General features: G+C 37.2%; 3 protein-coding genes across 7 annotated transcripts in view; 1 reads left to right on the top strand and 2 right to left on the bottom strand.

Annotated features, from left to right (window-relative positions):
• The window catches only part of LOC121906590 (coiled-coil domain-containing protein 148-like), a 31,659-nt gene extending 26,086 nt beyond the window's left edge, over positions 1–5,573 (top strand). For 3 of the 4 annotated variants that reach the window (XM_042425516.1, XM_042425514.1, XM_042425517.1), the window contains 3 exons: positions 636–753; positions 939–1,073; positions 3,027–3,207. In XM_042425516.1, coding sequence (XP_042281450.1) covers positions 636–753; positions 939–1,073; positions 3,027–3,170 — 397 coding nt within the window. In that variant the 3' untranslated portion in view covers positions 3,171–3,207. Of the gene's footprint in view, positions 1–635; positions 754–938; positions 1,074–3,026; positions 3,208–5,484 lie in introns of those variants that run through there. The other variant, XM_042425515.1, reaches the window with a different exon arrangement.
• upp2 (uridine phosphorylase 2) lies at positions 3,834–6,908 on the bottom strand. Of its 2 annotated transcripts, XM_042425519.1 has the most exons (8): positions 6,428–6,908; positions 6,274–6,283; positions 5,998–6,112; positions 5,743–5,901; positions 5,500–5,614; positions 4,944–5,153; positions 4,681–4,827; positions 3,834–4,383 (listed from the first exon to the last, which is right to left on the bottom strand). In XM_042425519.1, exons 3-8 carry the CDS (start codon positions 6,073–6,075, stop codon positions 4,241–4,243), a joined length of 852 nt encoding a protein of 283 aa, XP_042281453.1. In that variant the 5' UTR covers positions 6,076–6,112; positions 6,274–6,283; positions 6,428–6,908; the 3' UTR covers positions 3,834–4,240. The 2 variants fall into 2 exon arrangements, with proteins under 2 accessions (XP_042281453.1, XP_042281452.1); XM_042425518.1 differs by having other exon boundaries at positions 6,274–6,908.
• Positions 6,909–7,006: 98 nt separating this feature from the next.
• LOC121906593 (uncharacterized protein C7orf57 homolog) lies at positions 7,007–11,806 on the bottom strand. The gene is made up of 8 exons (XM_042425520.1): positions 11,484–11,806; positions 11,153–11,199; positions 10,791–10,955; positions 10,590–10,686; positions 9,543–9,660; positions 9,127–9,203; positions 7,715–7,812; positions 7,007–7,377 (listed from the first exon to the last, which is right to left on the bottom strand). Exons 1-8 carry the CDS (start codon positions 11,492–11,494, stop codon positions 7,373–7,375), a joined length of 618 nt encoding a protein of 205 aa, XP_042281454.1. The 5' UTR covers positions 11,495–11,806; the 3' UTR covers positions 7,007–7,372.
• Between the last annotated feature and the right edge of the window lie 4,055 nt (positions 11,807–15,861).

Genomic DNA, 15,861 nt, shown 5'->3' with positions numbered 1-15,861 from the left:
GCAGGCGGCATATAAAATGGCAGGTATAATGCTGAATCTATCGGTCGGTAACCACGCGGCAGCAGCAGATCGGGCTACTGTAGTAAACATTAATTTAATCTTTTCAGCTTTTAATTTAATTTAATTTAATTTGATTTGGATTCAAGCCATGTGAAATGCGTGTTCATTAGTCTACACATTTCATGATGCTGTTGATACATGTGGTATTTTGTTTACTTGCCACACAGAGCCTGCAAATTGCAATGAAGTGGAAACCACACCCAACTGACACAAACCAGCAGTGTGCAAGGCAGGCTTTGGAGGGCACCCCAAGCACTCAAACATCTCCTGTTTGGCATGGTTTAGCATAGCATTTCTCTGCGCTCTTCAGACCCTCACAGGGACTGGTGTTAATACCAGATAATGTTGTTGATTTCGGCTGTGAGAATGAACTCTGGCAGGAATGAGAATCGTGAGGTCTGAGGAGATAAAAACACATGATGGGAGAGGGAGCTGCACACTGGCAGCTCCATAAAACCCTCCACAGCCCGGAGGCCTGCTGTGTCAGGAGCGATTGGTAATGTTGGTCGTGGCATCGGAAGAGGAAGAGAAAGGCTGTTTAGGTCTGATGTCCTCACCCTCTGTGCTCCCCTTAGGGTGCGGTTTCGGGCAGATTTGTTGCAGCGGCGCATAGAGGAGAGAGAGGCAAGGGAGGCTGAGCAGCTGAGAGAAGAAGAAGAGAGGCAGAATCGTCTGGACGCTCTCAGAAAGCAGGTGGATCATTATCTGCTCTTCACTCTTTTAACCACACTGATTTTCTCTGTCAGTTGAAATGACCCACAAGGGAAAACCTGGACTCAGCCTTATCTGAGTTGAGGCATCACTGCCACCCTTTGGCAGCAAGTAAGAAAACAATTGTATGTTATCACTACATTACATGTTTTTCCCTATTATCTTAGGTTGGGGTAGTGGCAGAGGGAGACCCTGAGAGGATGATGGCAGATACAGAGGCTTGGAGGAGTCGACACTTGAATATAAAAGAGTTTGAGCTCCAAAAGCCCCTCTACAGTATAAACACATACACAGACACACAGGTGAGGCATGATAACATCTACCCTCCAAGCACCTTTAACTTTTGTTTGTGTGATTACAAAACCTCTGCAGCTGCATGGTCATTTACCCCAAACTCCTTATCTATGCTCTAGATATTTAGAGCCTACAAGGCCTCTTTCTCAAGATTCCTTGATTAAATCCAGTTGTTTATGTTTTGTTTTATCTTGAGCAAGAGCAGAAATTTGGTTTTTACTTTGGCAGGGACATTTGTTTGACATTTGTTGGACTGCCAAAATAATTGTGTATGTGTACTTGCACTCTATTACTCTTTTCCCTTACATAGGCACATGTGCGCACACACGGACACACATAAAGAGTCTGACTCTGTATTTGCTGCCTGAAACCAGACTTGGATCATGATTTTTTTCACTGTTACATGTTATTTTATTAATAGACTACTTAACTATAAACCTGAGACCAAGATTAATATTTAAAAATAACATATCATAGACTGTCACAGTAAATATTACAATACAATAAATGTATAGAAACCTGTAGGTAACATAGGTTTGGGTGACCAAACTCAAGAGTTTCATGACACAGTGATGCTGAAACCTCTCTTTAAATCATCTAGAACTTCTATTTGTATTATTTTTCATTCAACTCCTGCAGCTCACCTGTTTGTGTGTCTCTGTGACATCACAGCTCACGTGAGAGACTGCAGCTCACCTGTCTGTACGTCTCTGTGCTGCAGTAATAAAGTTGTTTAATGAAACAGCATGTCTGAGCAACAGTCACAAATTAGCTCCTAACACCTAACGCCTGAAATTAAATATAATATCAAATGATCTTAGTTTTGTACAGCGAAGTCATTTTAAATTCTGTGACATTTGGAACATTTAAATTATAAATTGTAAACACTTCAGATCTTCAGCCTCACTGACTCCACTACTGCTGCTGCTGCCGGGCTGCAGCTAGTCAACAATGCGTACAGCTTGAAGTTGAGGGTTGCCAGATCATTATGTCGAGTATGGTAAATGGACTGCATTTATATAGCGCCATTCTAGTCTTCCAACCATTCAAAGTGCTTTACACTACATGCCACATTCACCCACATATGCACATATTCATATGCTGATGGCAAAGGCTGCCATGCAAGGTGCCTGCTCATCAGGAGGAGTTTCTAATCATTCACACACACTCACACACCGATGGCACAGCCTTCTGGAGCAATTCGGGGTTCAGTGTCTTGCCCAAGGACACTTCGACATGCAGACTGCAGGAACTGGGGATCGAACCACTGATCTTCCAATTAGTGGATGATCGGCTCTATCTAATGAGCCACAGCCGCCCCCCATATCCACCATATCACTCTTTATCATAATAGCACACTTTTTTTGCAGAAAACACACAAACCTGGCAACTCTGCAGAGATCTTACCATTAACAATACGTGGAGTTAAAGCGGATTGTTTGAGATTGGTAAAAATATTGGAAGGGACAATCCAGCAACACCTTGATAATGGTAGGGACATGTCCTTACCATCCATACCCAAATCTATGCCCATGATTGTGGGTGAGAATGACCGGTGACCCGTGCAATGGTATAAATTATGCAAGCCAACTGGCTAGTCAAACAATGTTTGTCCTCATCATAGAGACCTTTACACAGCCTTGATCTATCTCAAGGCCACTTAGTCAATCAGTGTACTGAGAGTCTTGTGTGTGTGGGGGGGGGGGAAATGTTGTCATTGCTGTGGAGAACAGGTTAGTATTTGGTTATTGTATTACAGGCAATGACTAATGATTGTCAAACTGTGAAAATGTTCTTCCCCAAAACCAAACCATGAAGGATTAATGATTAATCTTGTTTCAAGTATGACCTGTAGTAAAACATAAAATCAAACAATTGTAACCTTTAGATGTGAGGCATAGTGTGAAACAGCAGGAAATGTATTATTTACTGTGGATGTTTTTTTAACATCTGTTTTCCAGATTGTGTCTGATCCAAGATTGCGGGTCGAGCAGGCTCTGCGGGAGGCTGGTCTGCAACACAGCCAGTACGCCAAAGAGGTTCTGTCTGTTATCAAGCCCCCCAAACCCCCTCGACGAGACACCAAATCCATACTCAAATTCTGACTGAGGTGTTGCTGGGGATCACACTGTCAAGTCCAAGTGAGCCTTGTTCTGGCGTTGAGCATTATATGAATTATAAATAATACTTTTTTACTGAGCTGAATGTGTAACTGTCAGATTCACAGCTGGACAGTTACAACAGCGAGTCTGACTGACAAGGTACTTTTTCAGCTACAGTATTGACCACCAAATGACACAGTACGATCACTATTATTATTTTTTATTTTAGGTTTTATACTCTACAGCACTTCATGAGCAATAGGTATCGTACAGTGTCTCTGATTGATGATAAACATGTACCTCCAACAAATGAAAATGACCCCTCTTCACACTGATCAATATTTATTGACTTCTTATGTGAGGTTTACATTGCATAAACAAGCTTGTATGACAGAAACCACTAAATATAATGTACATCTCTGAGTATTTAATAACACATTCATCACTGAAATACATTGTGAGATGGTCCATTCCATCTTTATGTATCATAAAGGAAAGGATTTGTATGTGCCTCTCATCTAACAACAGGAAAAACTAAAAGTCACTAAACAGATTGCAAACCTTCACTACTAGTGCACATTTCCTAACATGTTATGGAACTTGACTTTTATTCCAATCATTCAAATATTTAGTGGGTTTCTTAATCCTACAAACATCCCCTTAGGATGTTAGGAAATATTCTCTATATCTGTTAGCTTGATTATTATCTAGAAGTTCTGCACTTGGACAACGAAAAAAACATAATCAATAGTTCCTCACTGTTGACAGACAAACTACCAGAGGTTGAAAAGTCAAATATTAAAATCAACATACAGAACACATTATTTAGAAAATTATTATTACCATACATAGGTTGCAAACTATTAAATAGTAAAATATACAATACATACTTACATATACATGTGCAACATACATAATATTTTAGTTTCATCAAAGAAATCCTACAAATCTTAACTTTTAAATAAGTGTCTAATGCACATATCAACATGTTAAGTACAGTATATACACATATCAGTCAAAGCTATATACACTCATTTGGGAGGTCTGGGGTTGCAATAATAGGTGTTGAGGTCTCAGACAATCTGTCCCAGGCGTTTCTTGATAAAGTAGGACACCAGGACCTGAGGTCTCTGCTGGTACTCCACCAGAACATCATGAGGAGATGTGATCTGGTCTCCATCAAAGCGGTTCAGCAATGCTACACAGATCACAGCCGCTGTGGGGTAAAAAAGAGAATAACAGTCATTTAGTATTGTGTTTGAAATGTCCTTGTTCTTCATGTTGAAAGTCATTGGATCAAAGTCAGGTGAGTCAGTAGAAGTAAGACACACACTATTTTCTACAACTTTTATCTTTAATGACTAATATATAAGTAACTAATAAAATGAAGTAGACATTTACTCTCCAAAATGTATCTTTAATCATAAATATGGACTTCAATAGGTTGCAAAACCATTAATGAGCTGCAGCACTATACAGAATATTCTGCATTATATAACATAAAAAAAAATACCTTTGAGGCCACACACACGGCACATAGCAGCAAAGACAGTGGACTCCATTTCAATATTCCTCACTCCAGCTTCATAAGCTTTCCTTAGATACTCCAGTTTTTCTTCATGAGAGAAGGAGCACAGAGCGCCATCAAGTCGGCCTTGACCTAGAGAGAGCACAGCACAGGACGTTTCACTAACTGACCAATGGATTTAATCTGTTGAAGTTCTTGCCAGTACTGTAGGTGTAACAAACAACCTGAGCATGAGATGCTGTTCATACCTTCATAGAAATCATGGGTGCACATGGTGTTTCCGATCACTGTTGGAAAGTTTTGCAGCTCGGAGGAGTACTGCAGAAGCTCTTTGGCCACCCCTTCGTCCAGCTCAGTGCTGCGGGTGATAACTTTACCCAGAACCACCTGCTCAAACTGGGGCTGGAAGGCGTAGTCCACCGCTTTATCCGTGATCACCACCGTCCCTGGAGCCAGACCTGGAGGCCACGGCAGATAGAAATTTTAAAACTATTAGTGAGGATAGAGGAGTCATTCAAGGAAAGCACCATTTGGAGAAGTTTTCCATCACTTTCTTTTTTGTAATTTATTTTTTATTGACATTCAGCATCAAGCAGACGTTAACATGAGATGTATTCTAGATACTGTATGTATACATCATATATTCATGTTTGTCACAAATCTTAAAATAGTACTTTTCAGAAGAAGAACACGCACAGAAAAAAAGACAGAAAAAACAGGGAGTGATTTCTTCTTTACAACATAATTATTGGTTTGTGAAAATATGGTTTTCCATCACTTTCAAAACAGGAAAAATGTTCTTACCAACTCCACCAGATGTTCCCAGGCGAAACAGGACCACATCACGGCATTGGGCATGGTGCAGCAGTTTGATGAGCTCATGCAGCATGATGGAGATTGAGGGAACACCCATACCATGCTGAGATGGAAACAAGATCAGGATACAAATTATTTTCAAACAAGAGGAAAGGACTAATCTTTACACCAGTAATGTAATATTTGAAGTACTTGTCATTGTTCTGTTCAAACTGGTTATGGAATACTTACACTTATAGAGAGCACTGGTCCCACTTTGTACATGCAGTAGCGATCAGTTCCCTCACAGATATCTCTGATTTCCTCTGGGTTTCCTGGCAGTTCCAGCTCCTGGTGGATGAACTGGGCAAAGGCCTTCATTCGATTCGCGCTGCCACCAACACACACAAACTACAGGAAACAAAGAGAAAGAAAGAGAATTATATTCTGGTTTCTAGCATTTGTATGAGTTATTGTGTTTCTTTAATCTGGTTTTATTTCACAAACCTTAATATCTCCAAACATTTCTGGGAGGTTGTGAGTCTTGGTGCTCAAGCTGAAGTGGTAGAGAATATCTTCCTCCATGGTATCCAAGTAGGGATTTTTCACTTGGACTGGTTGTCTAAGAGCAATTTAGTGCAGCATATTAAAACATGGACTGAAGGCTAAAGTGAGCCCTAAATGTGTACTAAGTAAATGCTCTGAATGAACTATCAAGCACAATGATGATAATTATGTCGAAGAAAGAGGCTTTTTTGAAGAGAAAGGTTCCAAAATACTTACTTGATATAATCTTTGTGATCATTCCCCATACAGTTCAGTAGAATTGGTGCCATGATTGCAGGAGACAAAGTGAAATCAAGTTGTAAAGTCTGTTCTTCTGTAAATTCTTCAAATTCTAAATGCAGCTGTTTTTCGAATAAGAGTTATGTCTCACTGCAGAGCTGATATAGTGGTGACCTCTGACCTTGCCACTGATTGGTCCAAGAAAGAGGAGTCTTCGCTCTCACAAAAACATCCCCCAGCCTAAATAAACAGAGCAAGATCAATCAAATAGGAAATGATTGTCCCAATTCCACAGCGTCTGTAAACATTCATAAAGCAGACCATACCGGCGGCAACCAATAGAACTGATATGACGTAAACTGCTGTTTATGAGTTAACCTTTCCATAACATGAGCTGCTGTGTCTACCTAACGTTATGAAATACAGCATTTCCAAAGAACAGAAATTACCTCTAACGCTGGCATGTTAAAACAGAGCCAACATAATGAACAATCAACAGAAATGCGCATCAGTGTACAAGAGTCCTGCAAAAATCAACTAAATCAAATTATGCATTTTGTCATTTGAGCAATATTACGTTTCTATTGTGTCCCAGAAAATGGGGCAACATTTACGTATTTGCTTACTATATTATGTAACAAATTATTTACATTCAAATTTCAGTCTGTGAGAGCAAATACCAATTTTGGTATAAAGTCGAAAGTAAAAAAGATTAATGATAAGATAAATGTTGAATCACTTTGAATTTATTTGAATTATCAAACATTCCTTACAATAAACTACCTTTTACAGAGTTACAGACACAGCAAAAAACTTAACACAGGACTCAACTTGTGTCTTCCTTATTTAAGAAATACAGTTAACGTGGCACCGCTAACAGACACAATAAATATAAAAGGTCCTAACTTTAATTCAGTGAAACAGTTTCACACTTGAGGAACACATCTGAAATGACAACAAAAGTGAAACTCAGTAACATTTGATGTGGCTCAGCATGACTGGATACAAGTAAATTGTTGTCAGAAAAGAGGATGACAGCTAATCCTGTTGGAAACATTTAAAATGGTGCATCCTTGTCCCAATCACTGGCAGTCTTCTAATCTGTTGACATAGAAAACACATTCACGTCATCACTATCACAACATTCATTAATAATATATAATGATATATAATACATAATAATGCAATATTTTTCATCCCTACATGGCATCGTCAAGAAGCATCATACATTTTTAATGGCTGAAACCTTTCATTTCATAATGGACTTTCATTTATTAAGTCACATAAAATCCACACACTGCTCACCAGCTTAGCTTCATTCCCTTTTATTATACTAGACATGGATTTTGAAAGCATAATGAAAAAGCAGTAAAAGAAATGATTTATCTAATTACCTGGTAGTAACTCAAAGTGCATTCAGAAACAGTGTGCCACTTACTTGACACAAAAGTGTCGACTGTTGGTTTGTTGTCATCTGCGTAACCAAAACTCAACAGCTTCGACATGTCGACGGGAGCTGGTTTCTTGTCAAATACTCTGCGCACAAATGTAACAGAAACACAGTTTTTGGGATCAAACAATGCTGCTTTTGTAGTTACAAATGTTATATAATGTTTTGTCATCACCACGTATTGCCTTTCAGATTAACTGAATATGAGCCTAACACTGTATACCGAGACAAAATCTGGCAACTCATCATCAAATGATTCTACCAATGAAGAGCACAGGGACATCAACTGTTCTTTACATTTGTCAGTTTTGTCCTCTTCTTGTAACGAAGCACCAACTCTGCCTACAATAATTGTTTTTCTTTAAACAAAGCAATAATTATTTTTTTACTCAGTAAGTCACTCTTGTTTTGGGACATTTCTAGACTCTGTTCTATTAGCTCTCAAGTTAATATCTTCCAGCAAGACTATAACTGTAAACGAGATGATTTGTTCCGGAAACAGGTGAAATCATTTCACCCCATCTGCCCTTTGTTTTGCTTGTTTTAACAAATATGACTTTAGGACTTAAATAACTTTTTTGCAATGGATCCTTTGTGTACTCACAATATCATAACATCCGTGTCATAACCATACACGCTGTATGATCATAGTCTTTATGTTCTTGTCTCCGCAGTGTTGTATAAGAGATTATTTTCGGTTCTTGACAAGTCATTGACATTTTCCCAAAGCTACAGGGAACACACAGCACTGATACCGACAAGCTGTGAGCCAAAGCAAACAGTCAGGTGAACATCCAGAGACCATTACTCTGTGTGCTGTTTCCTTTGACCTGACTGCAGCCTGCCCATGAGCATTTCTGCTAAGTCACCACAACATGGAGACTAGAATGTACTAAAACTTCCCACTGAAATACACTAATGTTGAAATGTTGTTTCAGACTTGCTATTACTGAAATATTAATGAAATTATATAATGTTGAAACCCAAACAATCTGACAAAACACCTGTAGACTATGAAATTGCTCATAGTCAACATGCCAAACATCACATAAATAGGCCACTTAAGTACCGTTTTAATAACATTTATATGCATATTTAACTAAATTGCACATGAAAACTTACAATAATTATAGTTTAGGTTAAGTATGTTTTGTATTGATACAACTGCTTTACAGTAATGACTCCTAAAAGCATGTTTTCCTTTCATTCACTTACTTTCAATTAAAAATGGCTGATATAGGCCGATTGAATAAGATCATTAAGATCATTAGTCTGTGAATACATTCTATTTTATGCTCTCTTTTGCTGAGAGTTGTAAAAGGTGGCGTTCTGAGACACCAGCCACCTTCACTGAACATGATACAAAACAACAGCGCCATCTTGTGTAGACAGCAACTTACATCCTCTTGAATTTGCTGGTCTCATGATGACTGGGTGACTGCAAATTCTCCATCTGGTTGTTATGAACATTGTTGTTCTGCAGAACACAAAGTTACAGTGTGTGGTGGTTATTTTGTGAATATTAATAAAAACCAGGGTAACATAATCATAATCTCTTTTTTCATAGAATTTGGCAGTATCCTATTACTTTTACAGTTAATCATTGAGAAACATGGACCTTAAGCACAAAGTAGGTTTTCCAGAACAAGTAACAAATGAATGAAGTGTGTAACACTGCAGTTTCACTAACAACTTTTTTCTTTTAAAAAAAAGGGTCAGAACAGTGTAAAGCAGCACAGAATATACAATAAATTGATACTGTGATGGCTCATGTGGCTAAATTACTTTCTAAATGTCCTGGCAATTCTCTGTTTACCTTCTCTTCGCCATTGCTGCTATCATCCCTCTCCCAAGCTGACATATTGTCAGTCCCAAAAGGTGGTTCCATGTGCTGAAAAGCTCCAGGGCTTTTCTTCTTTTCGATGGTAATTAGGCTGATGGAAAAACACAATATAGAGATATGAAATGTATCCGTCACCTACTGATAGCTGGAATACATAATGAAGAAAATGAAGAGAAATCTTTCTGTTATAATAGCGGGTTATTACTGTTTATTTTTTCTATTTATTTCACAGGACTTTGAAAGCTTGTTACAGGTGCTTCAATTTCAAGTCTGTCATAAAACAACAGTCAGGTGACCATATGAACACTGAAAGAGGTTTTCCTCGCTGTAATCATTCCTCCTGTTCATACTGGCTGTTAAAAGATCCCCTTCAAATGCGCTTTCAATGTAAGTGATGGGGGCCAAAATCCACAGTGTGTCAACAGTCATTTTGTGCAAAAATGCATTTAAAAGATTATCTGAAGCTTATATGATGTTTCAGCAGTCTGACCTAGTCATATCAAGTGGATATCTGCCACATTTACAGTCTTTTTTAGCATAAATATCCCTCTTTGTATTTCCTTGGACAGTGTTTCCCTGTTGAGCTGCAGTGGAAGTATTAAAGAGGGACTTTGGCACTAAAAAGATATCTTGATTTGAAGCTTCATATTAGCTTCAGATAAACTTTTTAATACATTTTTGCACAGCTGGAGGACTGTGGATTTTATCCACCATCACTTCAATTGTAAGTGCATTATGAAGGAATCTTCTAATGGTCTGTATGAACAGGGGCAATGATTATGGCAACAAAAACCTGTTTCAATGTTCATTTGGGCAACTAACTGTTTTTAAGACAGACTTGAAAAATTGTGAACTTGTCCTTTCAAGTAGCAGTACTGGCAGTGGTAGAATATTAGCAGTACAAGAAGCAAGTAATAATACTTGCAGCAGCAGATGTTAGTAATAGAGGTGGAAGTATTTTAATCATAAACTGTGGCAACTACTCAGTGTATATCCTAATATGTCACATGTTACAAGTACCTGGGTCCGCTGTTGTCTTCTGATGAGGTGCAGAACCAGTTTGGAGGTTTGTAGGAAATAGGTTGAGAAGTAAATGACTCCTCATGCCACAGGAGTCCTGTTCAACAAGGATGAATAAAAAAGACAAAAATAAATGTAGGCAAAAGGCATAATCGAGCCAGATGGATATGTGTAGGCACAAGGCAAACAGGATGGCTCTACCCTTGTGTCCTCCTTGTTTTGCAAGCTTGATATAGTCAGAATCACTGTCTAGGACTCCTCCTCTCCTCCCACGGGCCCTCTCCTCACAAACAGAGCTGACAGTTGGGGAAAGTCCTGGGATCTGGGAGATCTGGCCATTTATGCCATGGTACCCTGTTTTCATACCTGTAATGTTAAAACACAGACACACACACACACACACACACAAGGTGAAGAAAGAAAAATATGCAATTTGTAATTATTGCTTTATATGAAAAACACCTGTAACGTAATATTTTGACCAATGTAGGGGTCAAAGTAGCAGCATCTTCCCAGCGTGAAAGAACCAACTAAACTAAGTTAATATGAACGGTTGTACTTGCCAGACTTTGTCGGTTGGAGATCGTTACTCATGAGAACTGGAGAAGGTCTAGTGGAAATGGAAACAAAACCCAGCACAATGTCAAATTCTCTGGCATTACCTTGTACGAGCGAGCATCGCCATTAGCTGTTAGGTTAACTGTTACTTCATGAACGTTGACATTAACGGTAACTTAGCTTAGCTAGCTGGCTGCCGTCAATTTGTCTAGCAAGCCTCAAGTTTAGCTCAACGAGTGGTTAGATGACGGCGCTAATTAGTCTCAGGAAAAACTTTAAAACGCAGCAATTACACAAAAGTTGTTATTTAACTACATTAAATAGTCTCTTACTTACTCTGAATACATTTTGGACGCGGAGAAAAACTGTTGTGTGCAAAGCGTTGACTGTTTGGAACTTGGGTCCACGTTGCCATGGAAACGGACTTTACAGTCTGGAGAGTGGTTGATGTTCTCTTACAATATGGAAAATACTGTCTGATTAACTGCCAGGTGCCCGTTGAAACTGTATAACGCGTCCTCAAAGATAGCTCAGGTTAAAAGTTTGATTTATGGTAGGTCGCTCGACACTTTTGATAAGTGCCGCTCGACAAAACTGATGTACTATCGACAGAAAAAAAAAGTTCAGCTCGACACTTTCAAGTAGCGCAACTGGAGAATTTTGTTATGTCGCGGACACCGTCATATTTTGTCGCGCAGTGTAATTGGGTAGTGTTGCTAACGTCGCCATGTAGGTTGTAGTTTTCGCTGAACTTCCTTATTGATATTTTGGTCTGTAGCCTTAGATAACCTGTAACGTCCATGTTTAATTAGTCCCTAAACTAGTTTAGTATGTAACTAAACAAACCGACTGGATGATAGCGCCTGGTTACCATGGAGACGACTGAAATCTTATTAATTATTAATTTGAATTAAAAACGTCGTGCGACTGTTTAATTTCTGTTGATAGACACTTATCAAAAGTGTCAAGCGACCTACCATAAATCAGCTTTAAGTGTGTGGTGGTGTGTAAAATTTATTTTTATTTTAATGTTATGATCATAATGGGTACGTTTTTTATTCACAAATGTTGTTTTCAAAGAAATTACCATTATTTTCTCAATGATTTCAAAACAAAAAGAACATATTATGTACGGTGAATTAGAGTAATGTGGAACAGTTTTTTCAATTGGCACTTCAGCAATATATTTCGATATGAAGCCAATAATTTTATCCCCGCCCAATACCATTCTGAAATCCCTAGGGTGTTTTCTAATCATATCATATAAGAGAATGAAGATATCACATTTGGAGAAGGAATGGCAAATATAAAAGTGTTTCTTGTGCAAAATTGTCCCAGGTTATGAGCCTTTCCTAAAGTGGGACAGTTCAGGCTAAAAAGTGGGACACTCATTGTGAGGCTGAAAAATCTATGCTGAAAGGTCTAAATCACCTTAATTCATACAATGAATGTACAGTAACAATAATCCTTAACATTAAATTACTTAGACTAATCAATTATTGTTATATCTCTAGTCTATATTCTATTTGTAGTTATCCTATTTATTTTTTATATTTGAGTTAAGTCTATTTAGCTATTGTATATAATTTAGCCTTTAATTGTCTATGTTTCTTTTACCTACCTCATTGTTTTTATATTTTAATCTATGTCGAGTGGCTGCTGTAACACTTTAATTTCCCTTTGGGATTATTGAAGTACTCTATCTATCTATCTATCTATCTATCTATCTATCTATCTATCTATCTATCCATCCATCCATCCACCTAAATTCTTGAAATGTTACTGACATTTCAAGATTGCCCGGCCCCAATCTATGGCATCACATGTGCGATTTCAATAACATGACACCCCAGCAGTTCTATTCATTAGCATTTGTTAGAAGAGGAGATAGATGCATTTGAGCTTAGGTGTCCCACATTACATTAATTCAACCTACAATCAATTGTTATAATCATATTTTAAACATATAGAATTGCCTTTATTTATTTTTGATTGTAATTTGGACTATTTTATTGTAATTTGGACTCTGATTAAATGGAATGTCTTATGATAAATAAAGTTTCAATTAAAAAAAACAAAAACAAAACCGTGTGGTGTGTGAAGTGTCCCAGTATGCAAGGTGGAAAAGTTTTTAAATTATTCTAGACTACCAGATTTTATTCTCAAACAACTTACTAACATTTTCACATCATTCATCTTTATGCTTTTTAATAAAAAAATCCTGTTTCAAACATGGAAAAAGAATGAGAAACTCTATTACAGGAAACATTTTAATGCTATCTCTGCATTACCGTTTTTATGTGCACATATGATGTGCTGTGTTGTATTTACATTGAAGTGTTGAAATGCTGACAAAGTTCTGCAAGGTGTTGACAGTGTTGAGTAATGGTTAAAATATCATTGTTGCATTAAACACTCAGAAAAGATGAATATTGAGGTCTTTGTGGAAGAAAGGGTTATTACTGTGAAATTAGACTTTTCCCTTTTAATGTGAGTACTGTAGCCCTTTATCGCTATTTTAAAAGATATTCAGTGGTTTTATTACAGATGAATCTTTTTTTATTTTTATTTTTATAACAGTAGCCTATATTCTCCATTAGTATTTTGACAGTGACTTACTGCTTAATGGTTTGGCTCTATTATCATATGAGCTGTCTGAATATTGGTCTATCTTTTAACCTTTTTTTCACTCATACTGAATGAGCTTTCCAGGCACAATAGTCTGCAGTTACAATGAATAAAGTAATGACTCAAACGTTTTAGAAATAACTATATGCAATAGCTAATATAAGTCTGCAAGTGAAAGGGAAGTAAAATGATCTCTTTATGTATTCTAAGTAGACATTTCTCATAGGACAATATTTTGCAGGCACATTTTGAAATGATGTCATTTTTCAGTTTGTTGATCATGTTTGATATTGAACATAATTTTTGTTGTCTTAAACATGCCCAAATAGTTGAAGCCTTCACACCTGTAATGTTGAGTCTGGAGCATACGTAGAGCAAATTAAATAGCAATGGTCCTTTAATTACTCGTCAAGCAACCCAGAGAGAATAAGTCTGTGACAGGAAATGTACGCTTTTGCTTCAGCATAAAAGCATGGTGTATAACTGGAGAACATTATTTTATTTCACTACCTTTATTTTACACTGTAATGTAACTACTCTGCGGATTCAGATTGTTCATACAAAACACGCAATTATCTTATAACATATGATGTATTGTGATAGTCGCTCAAACACTCAGTGAAGAAACAATAAACAAAACACAATTTTGAGTGGACAGGTACTTTAAGTAAAAGTATGTAAGCATTATTAAAGAAATACACTTACCTAAAGTATCAAAAATAAAGGTACTCAATTCAGAAAAATAATAGCCCTTGTGAGTATTAGCATATTATTGAATTATTATTACTGATGGATTCATGTACAAGTTGCATTTTACTGTTGTAGTTGGTTGAGTTATATTTGAGTGGCTGTCAAATAAATGTAGCAAAATGTACAATATTTCCCTCCGAAATGTTTATTTATTGTATTTAATGTTTATTTATACAGGGTAGGTTGGCTTAGCATATGCTCTTTTAACAATCATCAACAATGCCCTGTTTACAGTAAAATGAAATCACAAGGAAAGTAACAAAGATGGAAAAACACATTAATAAAACAGAAATTAGACAATATACAATGTGCAGGCTCAGTGACAGCAGCCACAAGCAGGCAGAGAAAGATTACTGAGAAGGTTCTTGAAATAACATGGAGGAAATTATAAGAAAGTACATATGATTTTTAGGTGAGATTGCAGATTACGCCATGACATTGCTACACTAACAGCAAAGGCAGTCTTTCCTAGATCACTTCTGGTTCAGGGTTTCTGAAGCATCAAATGTAGTTGAGTAGAAGTGAAAAAGAAAGAAGCATAAAATGGAAATACTTAAAGCAAAAGTACCTCTAATTTATTCATAACTACAGTATTGTTTTAGTTACATTCCACCACTGTTTAGTTGAAGATTCAAGATTAAAGAGGTTTTATTGTCACATGCACAGCAACACAGCAGATGGCAACACTGAAGACAGTGAAATTTGACTTCTTTGAGCTCTAGTTCCAATTACACTACATAATAAAATGAGACAGAAAAGGAAGATAAAAGAGAGATGAATTAAAAATATATACAAATATAAATAATACTGCACATTGGTACGCGGGTGTAGTGTTTCACATAAGTGATATATAGATAAATAAGTGTACTGCACATAAGTGATGGGTGATAAATACTTCTGAGAGAGAGAGAGAGAGAGAGAGAGGAGAGAGAGAGAGAGAGAGAGAGAGAGAAATAACAATGTAAAACATTCAATAAAATAAGGAACATTTACTTTAACAAGTTCATGACCTCTCAAAATTAAAAAATACTCCTGGAAGAAGGAGACAGGGCATATCTCGCTGCCAAATATGTACCAACATGCCACAACCCGAGGGACAATGAATGACTTAGACACACACACACACAATACATATAATACATAGATATACTATACATAATTAATGAATATCAATCCTCCAATAATGTTATTTTGTTTCATTGACTCTTGTTACTTTGGCAATGTTGTTGTTGTGACATCCATGCACATAAAGCAATTTGAATTTGAATTTGAATGTGTGTGTGTGTGTGTGTGTGTGAGAGAGAGAGAGAGAGAGAGAGAGAGAGAGAGAGAGAGA

The sequence above is a fragment of the Thunnus maccoyii genome, chromosome 11 (assembly GCF_910596095.1).
Source record: "Thunnus maccoyii chromosome 11, fThuMac1.1, whole genome shotgun sequence".
Classification (NCBI taxonomy): Eukaryota; Metazoa; Chordata; class Actinopteri; order Scombriformes; family Scombridae; genus Thunnus; species Thunnus maccoyii.
Note: the sequence above shows the minus strand (reverse complement) of the source record. Positions and strands in the feature narration are given on the sequence as shown.

Excerpts from the sequence above, each read along its gene's own strand:
- upp2 (XM_042425518.1), bottom strand. The coding sequence starts at position 6,326 with ATGGCACCAATTCTACTGAACTGTATGGGGAATGATCACAAAGATTAT. Across the intron at positions 5,154-5,499 it reads GGGAACATCTGGTGGAGTTG|GTCTGGCTCCAGGGACGGTG; the intron begins GTAAGAACATTT and ends CGTGGCCTCCAG. Across the intron at positions 4,828-4,943 it reads CACCCATGATTTCTATGAAG|GTCAAGGCCGACTTGATGGC; the intron begins GTATGAACAGCA and ends TGCTCTCTCTAG.
- LOC121906593 (XM_042425520.1), bottom strand. Across the intron at positions 10,687-10,790 it reads AAAACAAGGAGGACACAAGG|GACTCCTGTGGCATGAGGAG; the intron begins GTAGAGCCATCC and ends CTTGTTGAACAG. Across the intron at positions 9,661-10,589 it reads GAAGACAACAGCGGACCCAG|CCTAATTACCATCGAAAAGA; the intron begins GTACTTGTAACA and ends TTTTTCCATCAG.